The sequence below is a fragment of the Periplaneta americana genome, chromosome 17 (genome assembly GCF_040183065.1).
Source record: "Periplaneta americana isolate PAMFEO1 chromosome 17, P.americana_PAMFEO1_priV1, whole genome shotgun sequence".
In the NCBI taxonomy this organism is placed as follows: Eukaryota; Metazoa; Arthropoda; class Insecta; order Blattodea; family Blattidae; genus Periplaneta; species Periplaneta americana.
Window position 1 is genome coordinate 1,547,086 of NC_091133.1, and position 26,802 is coordinate 1,573,887.

Genomic DNA, 26,802 nt, shown 5'->3' on the forward strand with positions numbered 1-26,802 from the left:
AATACATTCATCATAAACCCCCTCAGCATTGACAACTCCGAAAAACTTATCACTCGCTCTATCATATAGCAACCTTTCTTTGATTGCCATTTCATCGGCTATTATAGATACTATCTTTTCCATTGGTTGGAGACTTTCACATTCAGCCCTAAGTCTGCATTTAATCAGTGGCGAAATTCCAGCATCGCAATCAGTATTTCCTATATACCTGTCTAAAGTTGAGAGCGAAGGAGCTGACAATAATTTGGAATTTCGGGCGTGTTCATAACCCTTTGGGGATATTGATCTCCATGCTATACAATAGCGAATTCTCAACTCTGACCATTCCGGTTTTTTTCGTCCAAAATTATTTAATTGATCCATTAGATATACGGCTTTGATATCCTTTTTGCCCGCAGCATCTTTCAGAGTCATGACCTTATTCATTTCAAAACATCATTTTCCAATTCCATAATTTTCTTTTGTAGCCTCAGAATTTTGGAACGAAGCCTATTAATTTCTTTCGTTTGATACTGACTTGCACTATTTCTTGTATCAATAATGTCTACTTGCATGGCTACGTCACATTTAGTGTTTCTAACTTCATCTTGGATATCGATTCTTGTGTCGTGAGAGATAGTTTCTGAAATAATCAAAGAGCGTACTTAAATTAAGAAATTCATACTTTTGTATTTAGGATTTTACATAAAATGAACATTTTTTTTTAAATATTAAATAGGCCTACATACCGTAGTCTATGTCGATGCGAATTTCGTTCTTTGCTCTGGAGACAGCAGGTTCCTTTCGCGATTTCTTCTCTCTTGGTTGTAGGTAACACAGGTAATTTGGAAATTTGCTTGGTATGGCACCAGGTTTTAAAATTTTCCTTGCACAATTTTCTCTATAGTCTTCTGTGCGAAAGTGGAGACTACAAACACGAGAATGGTCGGAGGGAATCCAACTACTACCCTTACACGCGCCTTGTCTAGAAATTGCCGAAAGCCACTTTTCTCGAAGTTCCTTAGCCGATGGTATCTCATGATATCGTATACCTTTAGACTGAGAACTTCGTTGATTCGACTTACATAATGGCACACAACAATTTACCATTTTCAAAAACCGAAAATAACACTAAAATAATGCATGCACAACCACGTGCAAGACATGTGCTATTAGTACTGATGCGGTGTTCACTAGTGTACTCTGACGGCAGATTGTAGAAATACTTCTGCACGCAACTTTCCATACAAAACTTAAGCATAGAGCAGGCAGTTTAAAGATACAGACGGTAGTGATCACTACTGCAGACTGAAGCAAACCAGTGTTGCCAACTGGACGGAAATTCCGTCAAAATTGACGGAATTTCAATGTAGCAGACGGGAAAAGAATAGCTTTGACGGGTGACGGATTTTCTGGCGGAAATTACCATTTACATCGTCCTTTGACTGTTTTAGCTACTGTCATTTGTAATTCTTTAATTTTTGGAGGAGCGTAGACCAACAAAGCACATCAAGTGCAGAACTAGAGGCAGATGATGTGGATTAATTATTATTATTTTAATCAAGATTGTTAAGGAAGTTGCGATAATATCTACTTATATTTGTATATAGATATATTGGGTGGGTCTTATTATTTTTTTTTGACGGATTCTGACGGATTTCCAGGTGATAGACTGACGGGGACACAATTTATGTGTTGGCAACACTGAAGCAAACACAGCTTTCATTATTCAAGGTGCATAGGAAGACTCAAGACTGTTCCCCCGTCAGGTAACATGTGGCATGCCTTCAGGTGATGAAGTCTTTGTACCTTAAAAAATGGAAGTATTATTAAGTAGGCCTAGTGTACATAAACGATGCTTTCTCCTGATTTCATAAAGAAACAAGTTATTCACTTGCTAGCGATCTGTAAATGAGTGTTACTATGCCGACAGTGTGGTACATGTTAAACCAGCGATTATATATGTACGTTACTTACGTGAAAACTGAGTCACTGGAACAACAAGAAGGAAGCTCCCTGATATCGCCATTCCAAACAGAACTACAATACACAGGATTGTGACTAAAACTAAAAACAGGTCACGGGAGTTCTATTGAAAATATCGGTAATTTCATAGATGGGCAAAATCCAACATGGCTTACGAAAACTACCAAAAACGTTCTACCAACTATGAAGTTCAAATGTCACCAAACATCACAAAATCAAAGATGGAAAATCAAATACATATTAATGTTTTTAAAGAAGAACAAGCCCTCCAGAAAAATTAAAATATATTTAATTTTTCACCTTTGATTTTTTTGGCGTTTGGTGGCATTCGAACTTCATAGCTGGCAGTACTTTTCTGGCAGTTTTCATCCGCACTTTAACCTAAACTAAAACATAATAATTTATCACCTTATCCAATAAAATTCAATTCTCATTGACGTCTTCAACGACAACCACTTCACTTCCAGTATATGACACAGGATTTAAGGCAATCTAAAGAAACTATGCAGGAACAAAGAACTAAACCAACACTTTGTCGTACAGTCAACTTCGTATAAACAAACCATGTACAGAAAATTCAGTAAATAATTCCTTTAAACCACACAAAAACAGTTTTATCATTCAACACAATGCTTATTCACCAGCGAAAGAACTAAATCAAAACCGACACAAAATTTAATACTTTGTTTTAAGTTCACACATTTTTCACATATATCATAAAATGACAAACTTTCAATAGCTTCAGCCATCAGACACAATATAACACGACTCATGTCAAACAACCAAGAACAATTGATGTCATTATCCATTCAAAATTAACGAAAATTCTAGAACAAATGGCAACTATAACCAATCAAATCGAAAGAAAATTATAAAAGACAAACTTTCAATAGCTTTAGCCATCAGACACGACATAACACCACTCACGTCAAACAACCAAGAACAACTGACAACGTCATTAGCCATTCAAAATTAATGAAAATTTTAGAACAAATGACGACTATAACCAATCAAATAAAAAGAAAATCACGGCGACACCTAGTATAAAAAACCTAGAACCAACATATAAAAGTCACTGAAAGGTCACTAACATTTAACTCTGAAATAAGAAAAGTTGGTAATACTTTGTACATTCAACCAAGTGCCCGTCTTCTATGAAATTACCAAAATATCACCATGCACAACAGTAAGCAGAGACACTCGACATAAGGCACTAGCGATACTACTAGGCTACACAGTCAGACACTCCATTGGCGCATCGACCAAGTCACGGGAGTAAAGTAGGTTGGTTATTTAGCGTCGATGAGATTGGTGATATCGAGATGGTATTTGGCGAGATGAGGCCGAGGATTCGCCATAGATTGCCTGGCATTCACCTTACGGTTGGGGAAAACCTCGGAAAAAACCCAACCAGGTAATCAGCCCAAGCGGGGATCGAACCTGCACCCGAGGGCAACTTCAGACCGGCAGACAAGCGCCTTAACCGACTGAGCCACGCCGGTGGCTGTGGGGTAAAGTTCTATTGTCTGTGCGTGACTCATAGCACGACAGTTGTTTAGCGGTCTAGAGTGCAATCTGGGCTAGCTATGAATGGTGCAGAACAGTTTTGAGCCAATTTTTTGTTTTCAGGAAGAACCTGTCGGATAAGAGAAGGTTGGTCGAGCGTGACTCTACTATAAATATTTGGTGTTGCATGGCAAGAAATATCATCCAAATACGAGGGCACCCTTTCAAAACTTTTTATTTTTACGAAAAACATTTTTTCTGTCACAGTTTGAACTATTTCAAATTTAAATTCAAAATGGTGCTCAACAAATCCCTAACTTTCATCTGAATTAACGCTTTATGTTAATATGAAGGAAAAGGCCAATAAGTCAAAACTCCAATCAAAATGATTGTAATAATTATTGTATTCATTTATAATTACAGTATATGTACAATCGGTTTGGAAGTAAATCCCGAAAAGACAAAGTATATGATTATGTCTCGTGACCAGAATATTGTACGAAATGGAAATATAAAAATTGGACATTTATCCTTTGAAGAGGTGGAAAAATTCAAATAGCTATCTTGGAGCAACAGTAACAAATATAAATGACACTCAGGAGGAAATTAAACGCAGAATAAATATGGGAAATGCGTGTTATTATTCGGTTGAGACGCTTTTATCATCCAGTCTGCTGTCAAAAAATCTGAAAGTTAGAATTTATAAAACAGTTATATTACCGGTTGTTCTGTATGGTTGTGAAACTTGGACTCTCACTCTGAGAGAGGAACATAGGTTAAGGGTGTTTGAGAATAAGGTGCTTAGGAAAATATTTGGGGCTAAGCGGGATGAAGTTACAGGAGAATGGAGAAAGTTACACAACACAGAACTTCACGCATTGTATTCTTCACCTAACATAATTAGGAACTTAAAATCCAGACGTTTGAGATGGGCAGGGCATGTAGCACGTATGGGCGAATCCAGAAATGCATATGGAGTGTTAGTTGGGAGACCGGAGGGAAAAAGACCTTTAGGGAGGCCGAGACGTAGATGGGAGGATAATATTAAAATGGATTTGAGGGAGGTGGGGTGTGATGATAGAGACTGGATTAATCTTGCACAGGATAGGGACCGATGGTGGGCTTATGTGAGGGCGGCAATGAACCTTCGGGTTCCTTAAAAGCCATTTGTAAGTAAGTAAGTATATGTACAATAGTAAGAAATAATCTAGGTAACTTGAATTTTTTTTTACATGTTTTCTCCATGCAAATAATTTATCTCTGTTTCCATTCTTCAGGTGGCAATTTGAGAAAGGTTTAAGAAATGACAAACCTTTTAATATTACCACAGTCTAATATATACAGTCACGAAGCTCAATACTTACTAAATATGCAAACATAGATAGTTGCTCACCACCAGGATCGCCACTATCGCCTCATCACAGACTGTTTCCCTAGCAGACGATAATGTATTGTACTTTCGATATCGTGTTCTTTTGAAAAAATTAACACCTTCCTTCCACTATTGAAATATGAAATACATAAGGTTTATATATTATTTTCATAAACTATATATTATATTCCTTCCTGGATCTTTTGGAAGGAGGATAACTCTGACCGCTTTTTCTTACAATTTATAGTGCTACAAACGTCTCCTTGTCGCATATTTATTATTGAAATTATTGTATTTTAGCTATGTACAGTTATTACAACGAATAACGAACATTTCATAGTTTACACAACTTTTCACAACAATGCGAAATACGGCATAGTCAATGCCTTTTCGATCCAAACCATAATGTACCGTATGTTCGAGTTTTCTATTGCAGTGTATGGAACTCAGTGAAATATTATAAACATTATTGCGTATCATTGCTAAGTTTTATTTAGTGTAATGTATCCATAAGTTCGTTTACTTCTTGTTGCATATGTTGCAGAAATAATTACAAACCTGTGTTAACATAATCTGTTCGCATCAACATTTTAAGTTTAGAATTGAAGCTATTTTGAGGTTTAATAGAAAAGAATTGATAGAATTTATATTGTGATTTTAATTTAGCACATCTGTCTTCCTTAATTATAGACAGAAAATTTACCATACGACTCCTATGAAATTAGTGTACGTACAATTGTGTTACTTCGTCTCTTAAGTAGTAGATAAATACAATAATTCAGTACTAAATTGTACCTAGTATTAAAATACAGACAAACTGAATGTGCAGGGTATCATACATGACATTATGCTTAATTATAATATATAATTGTGAATTTAGGAATATAAGTTAAATATAGTAAAGATAACCTATAATTTCCATATGAATGGGAAGGTATTGGAGATCACTAAATTTAGACAGGAAGGGGCAACTGGTACAGTAAACATAACTATAATTTCAACATGTCTAAATATCCGTGCGGTGCAACTGAAAATTATTGAATCGTGCATAAATGAATGTACAAGAATTTCGCAATATTTAATCGAAATAAAGGCAGGTATTACACATACGAACAACGTAATTTTCACACCATAAATAATATTACACCTTAACGTGCAAGTGAATTGTCTGAAGTGTCTCATAATCATTGTTTTAAATTTTATTAATGGAATTACACTATATTTTAGAGAAACATATGTTACTGTTTATGCATTTCAACTAATTTATATGGTTGAAATGCCGCCCTTCGTGATTGGGTTAAGCAAGTCACATGGTCTACCTTACGGCCTGTATTAGATCACGATGACTGTGGCACAGACTATTGTTCCTAGTATTCACAGTGCTCCAAGCAGCTAGCAACTACCGCGAGAATTGCAAAACATCATTCCAAGCTTCGTGACTGTATATACTAGACTGTGATATTACCAGTGTGATGACTTGCTAACTCTCATACTGTAACCTCTTTGCTATTTTTTTTTTAAATCAGCATTTCTTCGTATTCTTCAAAACTCCTCAGGTTTATGGTATTATGTTAGGCTTGTACAAGAAATAAATGAATACAATACAGTTGTAGCATTTACTATCTTACATTTTTCAGCAGGAGATATTTTATCAGAAGATGGGAAAGACCTAAAAGGAAGTTTCTGTCATCTTTGATTTTCATCATGTTCGGAGTATTGAAATGAGCAATATCAAAGAACAACTGAACCCTCTCTTCAAATTCTTGTTCTTGTTTTCATTGAGTGTGATAACTAGGTCCCATATTTTTCATTGCAAACATTCTGACTGACTATTTTCAAAGTTTTCAATCCCCTGTTTTTTGCTAATTATGTGGGTATGAATGCCTTCGACCACACCAGCGAATAGGGATTATAAAGAATGGACACTGAGCGAATTTTCCTGTGTTTTGTTTCTCTGTGCGCCGGCGTTTAGTTCCACTTTCAAGCGCTAGAGGTTAGTGTAATCGAGCATACGCTAAGATAATAATTGAGAATAGAGTTGGGACACAGGGCCCAAACATCGCCTACCTTATTGCATAATCCATCAATGCTTTGCTTCAAATAAATTCAAGTTAATAGCTTTTCCTTATTTCTCAGTGACAAAGTAGTTGTAATAATAATTTTTTATATTTTATATAATGTTATGCAAAGCAAGACAATTCGCTGAAGAGTTGTTACCATTATATAATTAGATTACACTAAAAAGTTAGTAGAGCTGGATGCTTAACATAACCTTATTATCAACTAATAGTTTTTCAATATTGCCAATTGTCTTTGTCAAATAATTGAAGGAACAAGAAGTATTGACTGTTGCTTGCAAGATGCAGTGAGACGACGAGAAGTTTCTCTGTAACATATATTATAAAAAAAAATGTATTAGCAACATGTATTAGTGCTGGTAAAAAATATCAATTGCTAAGAAGTGATAATGGTACCTTGTACCCAGGGCTTTTTAGAGTTGAAAAGCCTTGCCTTATACCTACAAAAATAGTTATTTGGTTTAACGACATTATTATTTAGATCAACTACATTATTACTATTATGATTATGATTATGATTATTATTATTATTATTACTTACTTACAAATGCCTTTTAAGGAACCCGAAGGTTCATTGCCGCCCTCACATAAGCCCGCCATCGGTCCCTATCCTGTGCAAGATTAATCCATTCTCTATCATCATACCCCACCTCCCTCAAATCCATTTTAATATTATCCTCCCATCTACGTCTCGGCCTCCCTAAAGGTCTTTTTCCCTCCGGTCTCCCAACTAACACTCTATATGCATTTCTGGATTCGCCCATACGTGCTACATGCCCTGCCCATCTCAAACGTCTGGATTTTAAGTTCTTAATTATGTTAGGTGAAGAATACAATGCGTGAAGTTCTGTGTTGTGTAACTTTCTCCATTCTCCTGTAACTTCATCCCGCTTAGCCCCAAATATTTTCCTAAGCACCTTATTCTCAAACACCCTTAACCTATGTTCCTCTCTCAGAGTGAGAGTCCAAGTTTCACAACCATACAGAAGAACCGGTAGTAGAACTGTTTTATAAATTCTAACTTTCAGATTTTTGGACAGCAGACAGGATGATAAAAGCTTCTCAACCGAATAATAACACGCATTTCCCATATTTATTCTGCGTTTAATTTCCTCCTTCGAAGAGGTGGAAAAATTCAAATATCTTGGAGCAACAGTAACAATTATTATTATTATTATTATTATTATTATTATTATTATTATTATTATTATTATTATTATTATTATTAAGTTCACAGAATTTGACAGTTAACTAATATTGTGTCCTCAAGTAGAAGACCTTGCAGAGCAGGAACATATATGAAAAGTTTATCTAATTTGAGAAAAATTTGTAGAGCTTTTTTTATTCACCTGCAAATTTACTTGTGGAATCACTTGTTAGCCATCATTCTTTTATGATTAATGAGTATCGCCTTCTGTTGCAATAGTTGAATGAAGCTGAAATTTACACAGTATGTTCTGTTGTCTAGTACAGTGGTTGCCAGACTTTTTAAAGATGCGACTCACTTTTGGGCGAGACTTCAGTTTGCGACCCCCCCCCCCTTCCCCCATTACCTTACCAGGTCTCGACTCCAATTGAAAAATACAAATCGCTGTAAAATCGCAAACAAATATAATTTTACTCAAAATCTAATCAGTAGATACTACCCGAAGTCCGAATTTAAGCATCAGCTTTTTGAGTATTTTCTGGAAGAAACTCAAAACAAATTATTAGGACAGTCAGAGATGGTTACTGAATGCATTGCCTTCAACTGGCTGAAATTCCAAAACAATATGAAGGAAAAAGTCATTGAAATATGTACCACCTGCTGATGAAATGTTGAAACTGGACCATTTTTTCGCAGAGCATTGGCCAGTTTTCTATCAAAAGAATATCATTTCACATAATAAGCTCTTAAATTTTTTATAACATTTGCAACCACCTATTCAGGCAAAATAAATTTCTCGTCTATGATTGCCATCAAAACAAAAGCGAGAAATCTCGGACTTGAAAATGATATCTTTGTATATTTATCGAATACTTGGTTCAAATTTGAGAGGCTACATTCTGAGGCACACTTATCATATTAATTATTTTTTACTTTATAACTGTTGAAATATATTTTTTTAATTTTTATGTTCAACATTGTGTATGTTTCTAAATACAATAAATACAATATATATATAATGTTAATAAGACTTTTTGTTTCATGTTGTAAATCATCCTGCGAACCCCTCAGTTCTCTACACAATCCACTAGGTGATCGCGACTCCACTTTGGGAACCACTGTTCCAGTCTAACAAAATTGATGGATGCTTTGGCTGCTAAAAAAAAAAAAAAAGTTTTTTTTGGGGGGGGGCGACCCAAATGTGTATATACTTACTTCTTCCTGCACGACCGTAAAGTGTGTGTCTTACTGGGAAACTAGAAGTAGAATGCTTGTATGACTATTTTGTTACGTATGAGGGGCAGTCAAATGAAAACAGGTCAGATGCCAAAAAGTATAACAGAACATTATTTTATTACCTCAAAAGTAATCTTCATAACTGGTTTATACATTTATCCCACTGTGAGATAAGACGATCAATCCCATTCCTGAAAAAACTTGTGGACTGTCTACCGAACCAGTTCTTTACCCAGTTGCACATATCTTCATCCAATGCAAAACGAAGTCCACGAATGTCTTTCTTCAACTCTCCAAAAATGTGGAAATCGCATGAGGAGAGATCTGGGTTGTAGGAGGGATGTTGAAGTATTTCCCTACCAAATGTCTGAATCATATTCCTCACAGAGTTGGCAGTTTGTGAGCGGGCATCATCATGAAGAAGGATAATGCTGTTCCAGGGTTTTTTTTTGACTTAATGGCACATCTCAGTTTCTGTAAAGTTTCTTCATAATGCTGTGGATTGAGTGTGGCCCCATGCTCGAGAAATTCAACAAGCAGAGGACCTCTAGAATCGAAGAAGAATGTCAACATGACTTTACTGGAAGTTGTGTGTATTGCTTTGGACTTTTTCGGTGGGGGAGAATCCATGTGTTTCCATTGTTATCTCTGCTGTTTGCTCTCCGGTTCAAAATGGTGACACCACAATTCGTTCTCAGTGACAATACAGAACAGAAATGCATACTCTTCCTCGTGGTATTGTTGCAAGTGACCCAGTGAAGCAGCCATTCTGTTTGTTTTTCGTTCCTCCGTCAACTGATGTCAAACCCATTGCGCGCAAATGTTTCGGTAATGCAGGTGCTTCGTCGCAATGACGTGTACGGAAGTGTGACTTATTCCCACCAAACGACGAAGTTCTTCCACAGTGATTTGTCGATTTGCCCGTATTAGACCATGAACCTCAGCAACAACAGCAGGAGTGATGGCACGATGAGCCTGTCCTGGGCAGCATTATCTTGCAGTGACACGCAACCCTCTCAGAATCTCTTGTGCTATTCCAGTACTCATGAACACGACATGCTGTGTTCTCTGTAAACAGGAGACATGCGTCCTCCTACTCCTTCAGCAGTCAAAATCGCACTACATCTCGCTGTTCTTCTTTACCTGCCTCCATTAGTGACGTTGGACGAACACACGTATCTCTAACCTCACTTCAAGCACAGTAAACGAACGAATAGTGTGTAAGTAGAGGTTGTAACTGTGTTTTCGCAAGTCGTCACCAGATGTCAGTTCAGCAATCAAATTCCAATGGTACTTACTTGCCCACGTGAGATATACACATGGTGACCCATTTTCATTTGGCTGCTCCTCATACAATGCCATTTTAATAATACTGATAATAATGATAATAATAATAATAATAATAATAATAATAATAATAATAATAATAATAATAATAATAATAAATGCATACAAAAATTCAGTAAGAGAATATATTGTGACAGCGACGTGAGATTCGAACTCACGACCAGCGTCCCGCAAGAGAGCAGATCGCGCGTGAGTCGACACGGGCTCCACGGAGCACTGAGGGATGGCGCGCGGCGGAGAGAAGAGAGGGGAAAGGGCGACGCGGCGAGGGGAGGTTGCGCGCGCATCTTCTGCTTGCCTAGAGAGGCCGAGAAGTCCGTCGAAGTGGAAAAATCTCTCGGTTACGTCGCTGTGGTTATAAATTTCGGACGCGAATGAACGACAGATTCATTCATGATTAGTCAGTCAGTCAGTCAGTAAGGCAGTGTTGCTAAAGTCAGTGTAGAGCAAGCCAGCCAGTCTTGTGTAGCAGTGAAGCCAGCTTCGAGACCAGAGCGCGACTTGAGTTGTGTCCGTAACTGTGGAGCCTGAAACCCGGAGTTCGAGTGCAGTGGACCGCAGTTGGAGGGACCTGAGTTCGAAGTTCAGCGGATCGTCTCTGAAGGTCTGGGGTTCGAGATTCTGTGAACGCGAGTGACTGAGCTAGAAGAACTAGCCAAGACAAACGAGCTGTGAACTGAGAACTGACAGTTCTGTGTTGTAAATAGTGCTTTGTGAATATTAGTTAAGATTAACAGTTCATTGTTGTTCGTAATAGTCCAAGTAAATTGTCATCGTCGTCTGTGGAGTGCAATAACGAACGCTGTGTTACTGTGTGGAGAGCAAATCCCATTGTTGACGGGAGTGAAATTAAATTGTAGAGAGTGAAGAGTTATTGTTGAGATAATAAAATTACATTGTTGAGTTGAAATAAATTTACAATATTAAATAGAGAAATTTTAAGTGTTTAGGTAGTAGCATCATTATTATTATTATTATTATTATTATTATTATTGGTATTAAGCCAAATTTAATTTATAATGAGTGACTTTTAGAGGCTCAATTTTTGGAAGGCGAGAGGTTCTTTGAAAACAGGAAAACAATGTGAAAGGTGGCATTTTATTTCGAAATAGGTATAAGGCTGACCATAATTTGTAAGGAAAAAGATAGAAGAATTTCTTAAAAATTTTAATAAAACATGTTTTGATTGTATCAAACATGTAAATCGAATGTCCAGAGCAAGATTACTAATATTAGTAATGAAATATACTACAAATGGAAGAAAAAAAACAGGGTGGACCAATGAAGAAATTGAAGGATGGATTTTAAGGCCAGAGCAGGTGAACAGTGGCCTGTGCTCTCAAAGCTTGATGATGATGTGATGTCATACGATTTCCGAGCTGTGGACAGTCTGTGCACATCACCTGTTTCACTTACAAGATGAAAGCATATTGCAGTCATTGCACCTCATCAGTGCATAGCGTAGCCACCGGCATGGCTCAGACGGTTAAGGCGCTTGCCTGCCGGTCTGAAGTTGCGTTCAGGCGTGGGTTCGATCCCCACATGGGTTTATTCCAAGGTTTTCCCCAACCATAAGGTGAATGCCAGGTAATCAATGGCGAATCCTCGGCCTCATCTCGCAAATACCATCTCACTATCACCAATCCCGTCGACGCTAAATAACCTAGTAGTTGATACAGCGTCGTTAAATAACCAAAAATAAAAAATCACTGCATAGCAAAGCAGTTTACCTGTGCATCAGTCTGTCTGTCTCTGTTAAGGTTGTATGGAAATGGATGGTACCGCAATAGAAGGTGCTTGCAGATGTGACAGTGATGCCAGTTTGTCTGTGAAAGGTACTTGCTATTCAATAGTAGAGTGAGGGAACCTATCAGTTGTACCAGCAGTAAGTTTCATGGATGTCTCAGTCAACTTTGATAATCCACACATAAGCAACTTGTCAGGTAGTCCCTTAACAATATATCCATTGGAAATATTTTATTACAAATGAAATAGGCCTACATTAGTATTAAAGGATTTCATTCATGTCATCAACAGTATTTTTGTCAATCGCAAAGAATAAACACAAATTCTTTGATGATATTTTATTAATTACACGTCATTAATGATGATGATAACAATAACCATAACAACAACAATAATAATAATAATAATAATAATAATAATAATAATATTAATACTAATTCAGTTCCAGTCAGACCGTAGTTGAGAGTGGACGTGTTTTCTTGTGCTGCTCCCAGTATTCCAGTGAAATCTTTTACAATGGGGATACCAAAAAATAACCGTAAAGTGGAAAGTGAAAGCGGAAATGAAGTGAGTGGAGACAGCAAAGTAATATCTACTCCAAAACAAATGTTTGATGAGTTTAAATCAAGTATACAATTGGAGATAAGTGCATTACAGCAATCAGTTCAGTTCATGTCAAACAAGTTTGATGCATTTAGCGAAGAGCTGTGTAAGACGAAAGAAGATCTGAAAACAACACAGGGGGAAGTGCGTGATCTAAAAAAGGAAAATGAACTCTTGTGGAAACAAGTAAATGAACTACAGCAGTGCACGCGTAGAGACAATCTACTGGTGTTTGGGATTCTGGAAACTCCGGAAGAATCTGTTCCTATGATTGTCGAAAATATTTCGGAAGTCATCGGAGGACCGGAGCTTGTCGCTGACTTAAGCGTTGTACATAGGCTACCTGCAAAACCCGGCAAGACGAAGCCTATTGTCGTCAGGTTTAACAAAAGAATTAGTCGAGACACATGGCTCCAGAAATTCAAGTTAGAAGCGAGGAAACACCCAGAAGGCCCAGGAATTCCACTACAAAGGACCAATCCTTTGCTACCTGATGGGAGGCTGACTGCTGGTGAACATTTGACAGTTGCTATCCGTGACCTGCTAAATAGAACAAGAGAGGCAGCTAATCAGAAAGGGTACCGTTTTGTATGGACGAGAGATTGTAAGGTATTTATTCGTAAGGATGAACTGAGCCCTGCTTATAAGATCAATTCTGTCCAAGACTTAATTACATTGTAATTGTCTTACTGTCTGATTTTTGTTTCCTATTAATGTTAATATTTCTAAACAATGGATTGTCTAATAAATGAGCTAAATTATTATTCCGCTAATAATAACACTCGCACAGCAGTTTTGGAAGACTTTAACTCTTGCAACAGTTACATTGGTAACAATTTACACGATTTTAAATTATTTCACTTAAATATACGCAGCTTAAATAAACATTTCCTGGAATTCTGTGCCACTATGCAAAATTTTAATAATCCTTTCGACTTCATTATATTGACGGAGGCTTGGTTAAATCATGACTCTGGTTATGATTTACCAGGTTATAAAAAGTTTGTCAAAACGAATAAATATAATACATGCGATAGTTTAGTTGTCTACTGCAAAAATAATATTGATGTCACAATAGTACATGTAGATATCCCACAATGTAATTCTATTCATCTTAATTTTATATGTAATAATACTCCATTCTCCATTGTGGCAATATACAGATCCCCAAACAATTGTATAAATGAATTTTTAGACTATTTTGAACTGTTTTTGTTTAATTCTAAAGACACAAGCAATCAAATCATTGTTGGAGACATTAACATACAAATTCTAGAAGACAAATTAGACAGTACTGGCAATAGGTACATGAATATCTTACACGAATATGGATTTGTCAAATATTTACACCCTATTACTCGGCCTGATTGTAAGTCTTGCCTTGATCACATATTTTTTAAAACAAAGAGTAACTGGAAATTTGTACCTGCTGTTTTCTGTAGTGCTATTACCGACCACTATGCAGTTATTGCATTATTCGAAATTGGAATTAAAAACTCGAATACATCTCAGTATCCTCTCCATATAAAAAGAAACATAAATTACAATAAGCTAATTTCGCTTATAGAAAAAGAAAATTGGGATTCCGTGCTTAACTGTGAAAATGCTGAATTATGCTTTCAAGTATTCCAAAATTTAATATCTAATTATTTAGACATAAGCACAGATGTATCTTGCCTTAAAGTATCTTGTAAATTAAGAAAAATAAAACCCTGGATCACCACAGGTATCATTAAGTCAATCCGTGTAAGAGACAAATTAGCCAGAAATATTAGAAAAGAACCTGATAATATAAATCTAATAAATTATTACAAAAAATACAGAAATACCTTAACTCTTATTATAAGAAACATGAAAACTCAGTATTATCAATCTGAATTTCAGAAGTATCGAAATAATCCTAGGAAATTTTGGCAAACTATTAATGAAGCCACAGACGTAAATGTGAACCAAAATAGTATTATATCAGAGATTTTAAATGAAGAGGGAGAAATATTTAAAAACAAAAAAGACATAGCTAATGAATTTAATAAATATTTCTCAAAAGTAGGACATAGCATTGCATCGAACATCAACAAATCGGCATTTAACACGGACAATTATTGCAGTGGCCATGATAAGCACGCATCCTCCTCCATGTTTTTATCACCAGTAACCGAAGAAGAAATTTATAATATTGTTAAATCCTTAAAAAATAATGTCTCACCGGGAATCGACAAAATTACAAATAACACATTAAAGATTATCATTAATCATATATTAAAACCGCTTGTTTATGTGTTCAATCTATGTCTCACCCAAGGAGTTTTCCCAGAATCTCTGAAAAATGCTGTAGTTGTACCGGTCCATAAGTCAGGGGAAAGAAAAAGTCTGAATAACTATAGACCTATATCCTTGCTCTCTAGCTTCTCAAAGATACCAGGTATTAGAAAAATTAAAAAAAAACAGATTAGTAAATTACTTAGAGAAGAATGAAATTCTGTCCAAACATCAGTATGGCTTCAGAAATAAATTATCTACGGATGACGCAATTATTGAAGTCACTGGTAAAATTATGCGGGAGTTGGATAACGGTTCTAAATGTTTAGGGATTTTCTTAGATTTAAGGAAAGCTTTTGACACGGTTAACCATCATTTACTTCTGGACAAATTATTTGATATAGGAGTCAGGGGTATTGCGCATAAGTTATTTCAATCATACTTAAACAAAAGAACTCAGGTGACCAAAATTGATGATAATATCAGTGAAAATGTAAATATTGATATAGGTGTCCCTCAGGGAACAATTTTAGGTTCTATTCTATTTTGAATATATATTAATGATTTATTAAACATTGATTTCAAAGTACATAATGGCTCCTGTTATTCTTACGCTGATGATACGGTGGTGATTTTCAGTGGTTTAACTTGGGAGGACACTTATAAACATGCCAATGTAGGTATAAATTTGATCAAAAACTGGCTTGATGCAAATTTGCTATCTCTAAATATAACTAAAACTACTTTGGTGCCATTTTCTTTAACAGTCTCTGGATTGAACAAATTGAAATCACTTTCTCATTTAAAATTAATAATCCACAACTCATTTTGTAAACTCTCTACAACCTGTAAATGCCCTTGCCTGAAAGAATCTGTAGATGTGAAATACCTGGGAATTATTGTTGATCAGCACTTGAAATGGGATAGACAAATCACCTTTTTATGTAACAGGATACGTAAAACAATTTACAAATTTGTAAACCTTCGCCATTACTTGCCTACTCATGTATTACGTTTGGTTTATTTGGCTATAGTTGAATCTGTTATCCAATATGGTATAACTGAATGGGGAGGCATTACAAAAACTGCTCTTTTTCCTCTAATTATGTTGCGAAAACGTATAATCAAAATTTGTTTGAAAAGGCGACTGGATTATCCAACAAATTTGATCCATTCCGAATTGAATGTTTTTAGAATTGACCAAATTTATAAATAGTCTTTAATGAAATTCTATCATAAAAATAGAATGAAATTTGTAGCTCAGCCACATGCTCATAATACAAGACGAAATGAAATTCTTAAATTAGTTGAACCTAAATATTTCACATCTGCTGCTTTACTACACAGTACAAATTATGGTCCACGTCTATATAATTCGATAATAAAGTTTCATCCAGAATTGACTACTTTAAGCAATGAAATTTTCAGATCCAGAATTAAAAAATTTATATGACAGATTTCCCTGTATATATATATATATATTATGTACCATCTATTGTAAAACAAAATTATTTCTATCCTAAGTGTATTTTTCTATTTTATCTTGGTTACTATATCAACATGACCTGCACTAATTATACTACTAATAATAATTTAATATTAATCCATCAATCTCAACATCGTCTCTTTTTTTCACTCAGTTATTACTAGTATTATTATTATTTACTAATTTTATTATCATCTTTATGTGAGCTTTTTTATTAAATATTTTGTCTACAAAGTATGTATATCTATGTAACGGAACTGTCCCCGAACACGAGCTTTGCTCTTTCGGGGTATTTTAATGTAACGTTTTTATGTATATGTTAATAATAAATAAAATCAAAATCTAATCTAAATCTAATGTTGGTTGGATGGGGTTCGACGGAGCTTGCAGGGAAAAGGACTAAGTGATGATGATGCTGTGGACAGAGACATTTGGCAACAGCAGATTGATTTGGGTTGAAGGAGAACCATTGTATAATGGAATATTCCTAATAAAAATAATAATAATAATAATTACCTTACTTCATATCTCCATTCCATTTCCATTTTTAATTTCTTAATTTTTGTCCACAACAAAATGCAGAAAGGAAGCAAATTGTGGTAATAATTATTATTAAACATTCTTCTCAGTTGCACTGGAGTTGGCCTCAACCACTTCCTAACAGTTATCAAGATCATTTCTGTTGTGATAAGCTGTGTTATTATAAAAGTATACTAAATAAAGCTAATAGGTTCATACCCCATTTTCTGATGACCAACAAAAATCCTCTTATTAAGAACTCTGATAAGAGGTGTATTGATTTCAATTTTATGTAGTTCATGATTAGGGACATGAATTGGAATAAATCAATTTATATGGGGTCCCATGTAGCACAGTAAAAAACAGCCATAATGGTCCACACCTTTGGAGTAACGGTTAGCGCGTCTGGCTGCAAAACCAGGTGGCCTGGGTTCGATATCTGGTCAGGGCAAGTTACCTGGTTGAGGTTTTTTCCTATAAGAGCAAATGCCGGGTAATTATCGGTGCTGGACCCCGGGCTCATTTCACCGGCATTATCACCTTCATCCCATTCAGACGCTGAATAACCTACTAAAAAAACAGCCATAATGTCCAAATGGGGAAGAAAAAGGTGACATGGGACAAGGAATTACAGTGCTGCTTTGAAGCAGGTGCAGCCTGATGTCTGACGTGTGCACGTGTTAATCCACAGTTGATTGCTATCCACACAGCAAGATGAACAACTGCGGTACGCTTTTACATGTCTTGGGAGAGTATCTTACCGTTCATCTTCATAGTCCAAGCATAAATTATTGTAATTTATCACATGTTTACCATTTGAAAGTTCATGAACATTTCTGTGCAGGCATCACTTTTATGCATAAGGTTATTGTTGATTTCATTTCCTTAACTGGAATATATAATTCAAGTTACCCACGTAAAATGCGTCATTAAGTTGAATTTAATCTCAGGTTATTGTTACAGTACTATTATAGTCTAGTATATACAGTCACGAAGCTTGAGTTGTGAGGGTACTAGGAACAATAGACTGTGCCGGTACTATTTTGCATTGTCTGTAATGAGGCGATAGTAGTGATCCTAGTAGTTAGCAACTATCTATGGATGCATATTCCCTACATATTGAGCTTCGTGACTGTATATACTAGACTGTGGTACTATGTAGACATTTAGATGTTAAGTTATTTAGAAGTCTTGTGCCCTGCTGACAGTTATAGTTCGGTCTGATTATTTTAATAATTGAAGACTGGACAAAAAAAAAGACTAATGGCCAGTTTTTCCAAGTAATGTTTAATTTGGCTTAACAAATGTTAAATTAACAGCTGGTTTATTTTTAACGTTTTGTTAAGATGTTTTCCATTTTTCCAACACAATTTTATTTAAAATAACCAACACTTAGCTTTAACTGTCGTTAATACTATTCTAACTACTCAACAGCAGTTGGTAATGATTTTGCATATGTAAGACAACTTCTTATTGGCTGATATTATTATTTAAATTCTGTGCTGTAGAGTAAGTCATGAAATATGTATAAAATCGTAACCTGTTACAGTAGCCATGATTCATACAGTACAGAGAGTTGATAAATGAAAGTTGCATTGACTACTATTGAATAATAATAATTATTATAAGTATGGTTATATTTTATAATGCTAAATATGAATTTCTGTTTAGAAAAATCTCAGCATTATGACCACTAGGTGACAATAATTACACGAATGTGTGTGTAGTCAACTGTACACAAAACCCCGAAGAGAATTCTGTATCATATAAAATTCTCTAATTCAGGTCCATGTATAAATTATATGTAATTTAGTCCTAAAGAAGCAATTGCTGCTGAAACATTTTATTATTTACTCACTGTGTATTTTGAAGCACTATTGACATCGGCTATAGTTGAAGAGCCAGTGACATAGAATCTAGAGTTAATAGTAGCTGGTGAATTGGAACAAGTGGCCTATTTCTGTTTGTAGGATATTCAAATCTGACTTCAATTTCTTGCCACGTTGAGATCGCACATTTCCTCAATATTAAATGGGTAATAGCTCAGCATCAAAATAAGCGTCAGTATGATAATCAGTTGACTTATAAAGATTATCTTCCCTATATTAATATTCCAAAATATCTTTTAAATTATATATTACCAGTCTTATGGCCGGTTTCACAAAGCTTCATTAAGGTTGTAATGATTCATTAATGTATTTACTGGTTCATTAAATCATTTTTATATCTCACCAAGCATCTTTAGCCTCACGAACCAGTAAAACTATCATTAAATTTAGTGATAGAAATTTCCTTCTTTAAATTTTTAATTATTCATTAGTTGCAATATAAAATGGCGGAACGTTTCGACGCAGAATTGTTATATCTGGAACTGCTAAAAAATTAAGAGGCAAATGGAGATAATGTTAACCATTAAAAACCAATAATTTTGAAAATTTGAATGACACAAAAATTCACAAAAGATAACGCGTCACGAAGATCGTGGTACCGGTACTCAAAATTTTAGAAGAAACTGATCATAGGGTAGAATATCATAAAAACGGCTGAGACAAAGCTGAAACTAGTCAACTAGATAACATACAACTGAGTTTTATTTTAAGACATGAAAGTGATTATTATAACTACATACCGGTACCTAAGAAATATTAGTAAATTAATACATAATGTGCATTTGAAACATAACAAAACTTAATTGGTATATTAACTTTCATTTATTAGAATTATATTATAGCTAGCGATAAGCTATGTTTGCACTGGCTTTAAAACAGAAGCGAAAGAGCTGGATTCTTGGAATTTATAATCGTTTTCTTTCCGATGGAAATTTAATTTTCCAGCAGGATAATCACCCCACACACACCGCCATAAACGTTCAAAGACAGTTCACAGAAAAGCATGAAAAAAAGAGGCGGATTGACAAATATCGAGACATCCCACCTCAAAATCCAGATCAGGTCTGGGATCAAGTTCTGGCTACCTGGGAAGATTTCGCTAAGGACCAGAACTGTTTCCGCGATCTGGTGGACTCAATGCCCCAAAAATGCAAGGCAGTGATAGACGCCGGTGGCATGTGGACAATGTATTAGATCCATATGTGTATTTCTTTTATTTTTCTTTAATTTGTTTGTTTATCTTAGTTTTATTTCGGGAAGAAAATTGATCTCCCAAGAGTTTTTTAAATTCTCCTAGTGGAGCCAGAGTTGCGAAATAATTCGTTCCACTACACAAAATTAAAAAAATGAAGAAAGGTAACATGTATAAAAATTAGTTATGTTAATAAAAAAAATTGTTCCCGCCGAGAATCGAACACGGGCCCCTGGATTGGCAAGCCAACTCGCTACTGACTACTCCACTGGAGAGTCATGACGCAACTAGCGCGACGAGGGACATATAGCTGCTGGGCTTGAAGTCTACGGAGACAGCGCATATAATATAAACGTATTCGTGTAAATATTTTAATGTTCAGTACTAGTTAATGTTTCATTTGGACTGATTTACTGAAGCTTGGTGAAACCGGCCCTTACTCTAAACATTCCTCAAAGAGAAACATAACATGTTATTTTCACAACTTTTGTCTGAATAGCTGTGGTGTTATCCGCCATGTTTAACTGTGTGTTAAATGAGTTAACGGCATGAAATCCTACATTTAAAGTTAACAAACGGTTAAGAACCTGTTAAGCCAAACTGGTGTTGAACAAATGGAAAAACTGTATTTAACAAACTGTTGAAGGTTTAACAGTCGTTAAGTGTTCTAACAATGCTTGGACAAACCGGCCATAAGTGTCAAAGAGAAAAACAGAGCTTTCTAGTGCGACTAGTAATGCAATATCATACATTTGCACATCTCTGGGAGAAGCTAGAATTACAGGACTGAGCCAGGAACAGAGACTCTATTTTATTGGCTATCTTACTGAAACTTTTCTTTGTATGCCTATGAGATGTGTCAACTGAATCATGTGGTAATGTGGTCATTGCATTATCAACAGATTCAAGATGGTTTCAATATTTAATTTCAGGTCTGATGGATGCCATTAAAACAGAGCCAAAGACCAATCCGCTGACACTGCATGATGGCATAAATGAAGAGGGGGAACCACTTTCAACTGTAAGTGATTGAAAATTAACGTTAATTTGAAACCAAGATATACCAGGCCTATATCTTACAATGGAAGTAATCTAATGTGATTTTTGTCACACAGGAAAGGAATGTTTTGAAAGTACATGTCAAAGTAGAATCTTCCGACCAGAGCTATGATCTTGTGTCAGAAATCAAATGCGAAGAAAATGGAGTTCCCATTACATTTCCTGTGAAGTTCGAAGTTCAGGTGAGTTGCATCCATTTTGTTGTAGTTACAAGTCCTATATCCTTTATCTGTGATAGTAGTATGAGACTAGGTGTTGCTGATCATTACTCCACAGCGGTGGACACTTGTTGCCTTACAATTTGAATGTAATATTCAACCATTCAAACACTAAGTACCGGTACTTCAAAAATTGAAAAACTAAATTTAAGTATGATTTGAGGCTTTCTCGGCGTTGGTTCGCTAATATGTTTTCGCGGGATATCAGCCGAGTTAAGATTTTGGAATGCTCCAAGCTTTCGACTGCTATCTCTGCAGCCATCTTCAGGGAAGTGATGTCCGAACAGAAAGTCGAAAGGTTATATAGATGTGGCTGTCTCAGGTGAAACGGGATTGGTTGGCGGATCGGCCAATCCGGGGCCGGGAATTGTCATCGCTCGTAAGCTCCGCCCCTCCCGGGATTACTGCGTGAAGTTTGGCGGGCGGCGAGCCCTGTTCCGCCGGTTGGAATCGGTTGCCGTCCTCGGTCCGTGATCTTCATGACCTTGATTGTAAGAGGGCCTGAGTTGGTCTAAGGCCGGTGTCCATGCCTGACTGAGCTGGAGTCCACTGTCTCTGTTAAAGTTGTTTTTCTCCAGCTTGATCTCTATGGCCTCCTTGATTGTACGATCCCAGTAGTGGCTTGATTTGTTAATGACCTTGGTGTGGTCAAACAGTATTTTATGCTCCTTTTCTATGCTGTGTTGCGCCACTGCAGATTTTTCCGGGTAATACAGCCTCAGGCTCCTCTTATGTTCTTTGATTCTGTCTTCTATTGTGCGGCCAGTCTGCCCTATGTATACTTCGCCACACTCGCATGGAATCTTGTAAATCCCTGGAGTCCTTAAGCCCTGACTGTCTTTAACCTGACGTAGATGACTCCGGATTTTGCTCTGTGGTTTATGGATGGTTTTGATATTAACCTTCTGGAGGATTCTGCTTATTTTGTGTGACACGCTCCCGCAGAATGGAATGAAAGCTTTCTTTGTCGGTTCTTGCTTGCTGTCTAAGTCTATTGTGCTACATCTCGTGGTAACTTGTTTGAGGGCTTTGCTGATGTCTCTCCGGCTGTAGTTGTTTTGTTGTAGTGTTCTACGAAGATGGTCCATTTCTGTAGGCAAGTTGTTGATATCGGAAATGACTATGGCGCGATGTAGTAGACTAGCCAGGACGGACTTCTTCTGCGAAGGGTGGTGGAGGCTGAGTGCATTCAGGTACAGATCTGTGTGCGTCGGCTTTCTATACACGCCATGTCCGAGAGTACCATCTGCTTTCCTGTGTATGTGGATATCCAGGAACGGCAGTGAGCCCTCTGACTCCACCTCCATGGTGAACTGGATATTCGCGTGGATGCTGTTGAGATGTTGTAGGAACTCTTGTAGCTTGTCTTGTCCGTGCGGCCAGACCACGAATGTGTCGAACACCAGGCCCTAGACTCAGCCACACACAAGCCGAGCCACTTCTTCCGCTACGTAGACGACACATTCGTGGTCTGGCCGCACGGACAAGACAAGCTACAAGAGTTCCTACAACATCTCAACAGCATCCACGCGAATATCCTGTTCACCATGGAGGTGGAGTCAGAGGGCTCACTGCCGTTCCTGGATATCCACATACACAGGAAAGCAGATGGTACTCTCGGACATGGCGTGTATAGAAAGCCGACGCACACAGATCTGTACCTGAATGCACTCAGCCTCCACCACCCTTCGCAGAAGAAGTCCGTCCTGGCTAGTCTACTACATCGCGCCATAGTCATTTCCGATATCAACAACTTGCCTACAGAAATGGACCATCTTCGTAGAACACTACAACAAAACAACTACAGCCGGAGAGACATCAGCAAAGCCCTCAAACAAGTTACCACGAGATGTAGCACAATAGACTTAGACAGCAAGCAAGAACCGACAAAGAAAGCTTTCATTCCATTCTGCGGGAGCGTGTCACACAAAATAAGCAGAATCCTCCAGAAGGTTAATATCAAAACCATCCATAAACCACAGAGCAAAATCCGGAGTCATCTACGTCAGGTTAAAGACAGTCAGGGCTTAAGGACTCCAGGGATTTACAAGATTCCATGCGAGTGTGGCGAAGTATACATAGGGCAGACTGGCCGCACAATAGAAGACAGAATCAAAGAACATAAGAGGAGCCTGAGGCTGTATTACCCGGAAAAATCTGCAGTGGCGCAACACAGCATAGAAAAGGAGCATAAAATACTGTTTGACCACACCAAGGTCATTAACAAATCAAGCCACTACTGGGATCGTACAATCAAGGAGGCCATAGAGATCAAGCTGGAGAAAAACAACTTTAACAGAGACAGTGGACTCCAGCTCAGTCAGGCATGGACACCGGCCTTAGACCAACTCAGGCCCTCTTACAATCAAGGTCATGAAGATCACGGACCGAGGACGGCAACCGATTCCAACCGGCGGAACAGGGCTCGCCGCCCGCCAAACTTCACGCAGTAATCCCGGGAGGGGCGGAGCTTACGAGCGATGACAATTCCCGGCCCCGGATTGGCCGATCCGCCAACCAATCCCGTTTCACCTGAGACAGCCACATCTATATAACCTTTCGACTTTCTGTTCGGACATCACTTCCCTGAAGATGGCTGCAGAGATAGCAGTCGAAAGCTTGGAGCATTCCAAAATCTTAACTCGGCTGATATCCCGCGAAAACATATTAGCGAACTAAATTTAAAACTACAAACTTTATTTAGATATCAAATGTTCTTTGCTTTGACAATATCTTACGTCAATTTTATACAGTAACCAAAGAAGAACTACCACTGTTTATTATAAATATACTTATTGCTAAACCAGTAATTGTGAATGACTTTTCTCCTTGGAAGCAAATAATTCCAAAACATGGTGACAAATTGCAGAAAACCACTCTAAATATTATTTTGTTCATTTTATTTCGTTTAATGCCTTGGAATTAACTTGCACTAAATACAAAGACTCCTCACGTTAATACAGATGAATAATGAAACCCAGATAATAATGGGACATTAGGAGCAGGATATTACATTCCAAAATATCAACGTTTATCTTCCTCCAGTGTTGCCAGCCTTTATACTGAACTTTTTTTTTTTATTGACGCTGCTCTTCAGTGTGTTTTCCAAATTTATTTACGTATGTAGTGACATTTCGACATAGAACTAGTCCTGTACAAAAACTGAGTAAAGTCGAGAATCCCGAAAAGAAAATTGTTTTTTCGATGGAAACCTGGCTACTATGTTATATTTGGAAATTAGCTAGTTGATAACATTGCAAACCAGGCAACACATTTGTATAGAAGACTGTCGCAAATGACATGTTTTTCCAGTATCATTGCTTCAGTTGACTCTCACATTACAAATCTAGTGGATCAAGTTTTGGCTTTCTTCTGACAAAAAGAACAATTCTGACCATACAAAAGAAACCAAATGCCCTGAAAATGTACAAAAACTTGCCATGACATTCAAACATTTCGTCGACCTGGTTGGCGAGTTGGTATAGCGCTGGCCTTCTATGCCCAAGGTTGCAGGTTCGATCCCGGACCAGGTCGATGGCATTTAAGTGTGCTTAAATGCGACAGGCTCATGTCAGTAGATTTACTGGCATGTAAAAGAACTCCTGCGGGACAAAATTCCGGCACATCCGGCGATATAACCTCTGCAGTTGCGAGCGTCGTTAAATAAACCATAATATTTATTTATTTCAAACATTTCAACAAGAGCCAGAACAGTTGGATTGTCACACAGTTACATCAACACACATTTCACCTTTTGATAGTCCTATTTGTCAATGGTGTACTAATCGTGAAGATCTGGAACACATTCTTCTATACTGGCATAGCTCAGTCAGCAAAAGCATTTTCCTGCTGATCCACAGCTGCTCTTGGGTGATTACCTGGTTGGGTTTTTCCAAGGTTTCCCCAACCGCAAGGCGAATGTAGTGAATCCTTGGCCTCGTCTTGCCAAATACCATTTCGCTATCACCAGTTCCACTTGAAGTCCTCAACACCATTCACCAAGACTCAACTCTGCCTACTGGTGGCGGACATCTATATTGAATAATGGGCAAAGTACTCCCTCAGTGCTAGAAGAAATATCAGTTGAAGGCTGCAGCATCCCACTGAGAAGATTGATTTATTTTACCAAATGTGTTAATCTACTGAGCCACAACGCTCCTAGAATTGTCGTGCACACACAGTTAACTGCTTTGAGTGGAATAATGCAATTTCTTATCTTACACCAGCCATGATTTATTTATACAGTGTTCTTCACTTTTCTCCCTATGTGAATTCCACTTATATTTGATTGTATTTTCTTCCTCTAGGAGGAGTCTCGTACTGTGAAGGAGGAACAGCTGTCAGATGTGTCAGTGCAGGATGATGACTTGACAGAGAGGTGAGTGCAGTATGGTAACATAAGAGTTTCCGCCGTGAATCTTTGCTTTCTCCTCTTCAAATATGTGGAAAAAATTGAGTTACTGTCACATGAGAACAAATATAATGAGAAAATTGCCACAACCTTTTTGGTACGAGTAACAAGTTCGAGTCTGCGATCTTTAGAGTGTTGTAGTGCAGATTAAAAAACTCCTCAATTGTGAGTTTATTTATTTATTTATTTCAGTGTACAATTTCTTGAACCCTATTTTACCTGAAAGTACAGTAGGGTTGTAGTTATAGCACAGTCTAATACATACAGACGCGCAACTCATACGTATAAAATATGCCAACATTTGACAGCTGGGGCGACAGTAGCCCTCTAGCAGCAGGCAAGTTAAAAGTGTGCACACGACATATGATAACACGTCACAAAACGGGTTTTGCGTAATTTATTTTATATTTTTATGCTATACAGTAAGTGTATATGGTTCTTATTAATTTTACTTTAGAATCCTAGAAGAATTTCATACGCAATTAATCTACAAGTTTCAGAAAATGGGAATGAACGTAATTCTTTCTGCTCCTTAAAACAGAATCATGGCCCTGAGCATGTATCATGGTTTGAAATAATTTAATTGTTTCGTACATGGATGGTTAATTCAATTCATTCCTAAAGATATTTATGAATCATTGGAACTCTATATTTCCTGTGAGAAGAGTCAAAATTAGTAGCTTCAAAATTGTAGGGCATATCTCGTAGGGTACATCGCATGGTGAACTCCTCTCCCTATTTCCTGAGAAATTAACTACTTTCCATACTG

General features: G+C 37.0%; 1 protein-coding gene across 4 annotated transcripts in view; it reads left to right on the forward strand.

Annotated features, from left to right (window-relative positions):
• Window positions 1-1,639: 1,639 nt before the first annotated feature.
• Window positions 1,640-26,802, forward strand: part of LOC138692941 (zinc finger protein 235-like) — a 42,433-nt gene continuing 17,270 nt past the window's right edge. The window contains exons 1-4 of one of the 4 annotated variants that reach the window (XM_069816347.1): window positions 1,640-1,748; window positions 21,278-21,366; window positions 21,461-21,586; window positions 25,930-26,000. In XM_069816347.1, coding sequence (XP_069672448.1) covers window positions 21,283-21,366; window positions 21,461-21,586; window positions 25,930-26,000 — 281 coding nt within the window. In that variant the 5' untranslated portion in view covers window positions 1,640-1,748; window positions 21,278-21,282. Of the gene's footprint in view, window positions 1,749-11,690; window positions 12,487-21,277; window positions 21,367-21,460; window positions 21,587-25,929; window positions 26,001-26,802 lie in introns of those variants that run through there. The other 3 variants (XM_069816346.1, XM_069816348.1, XM_069816349.1) reach the window with 3 other exon arrangements.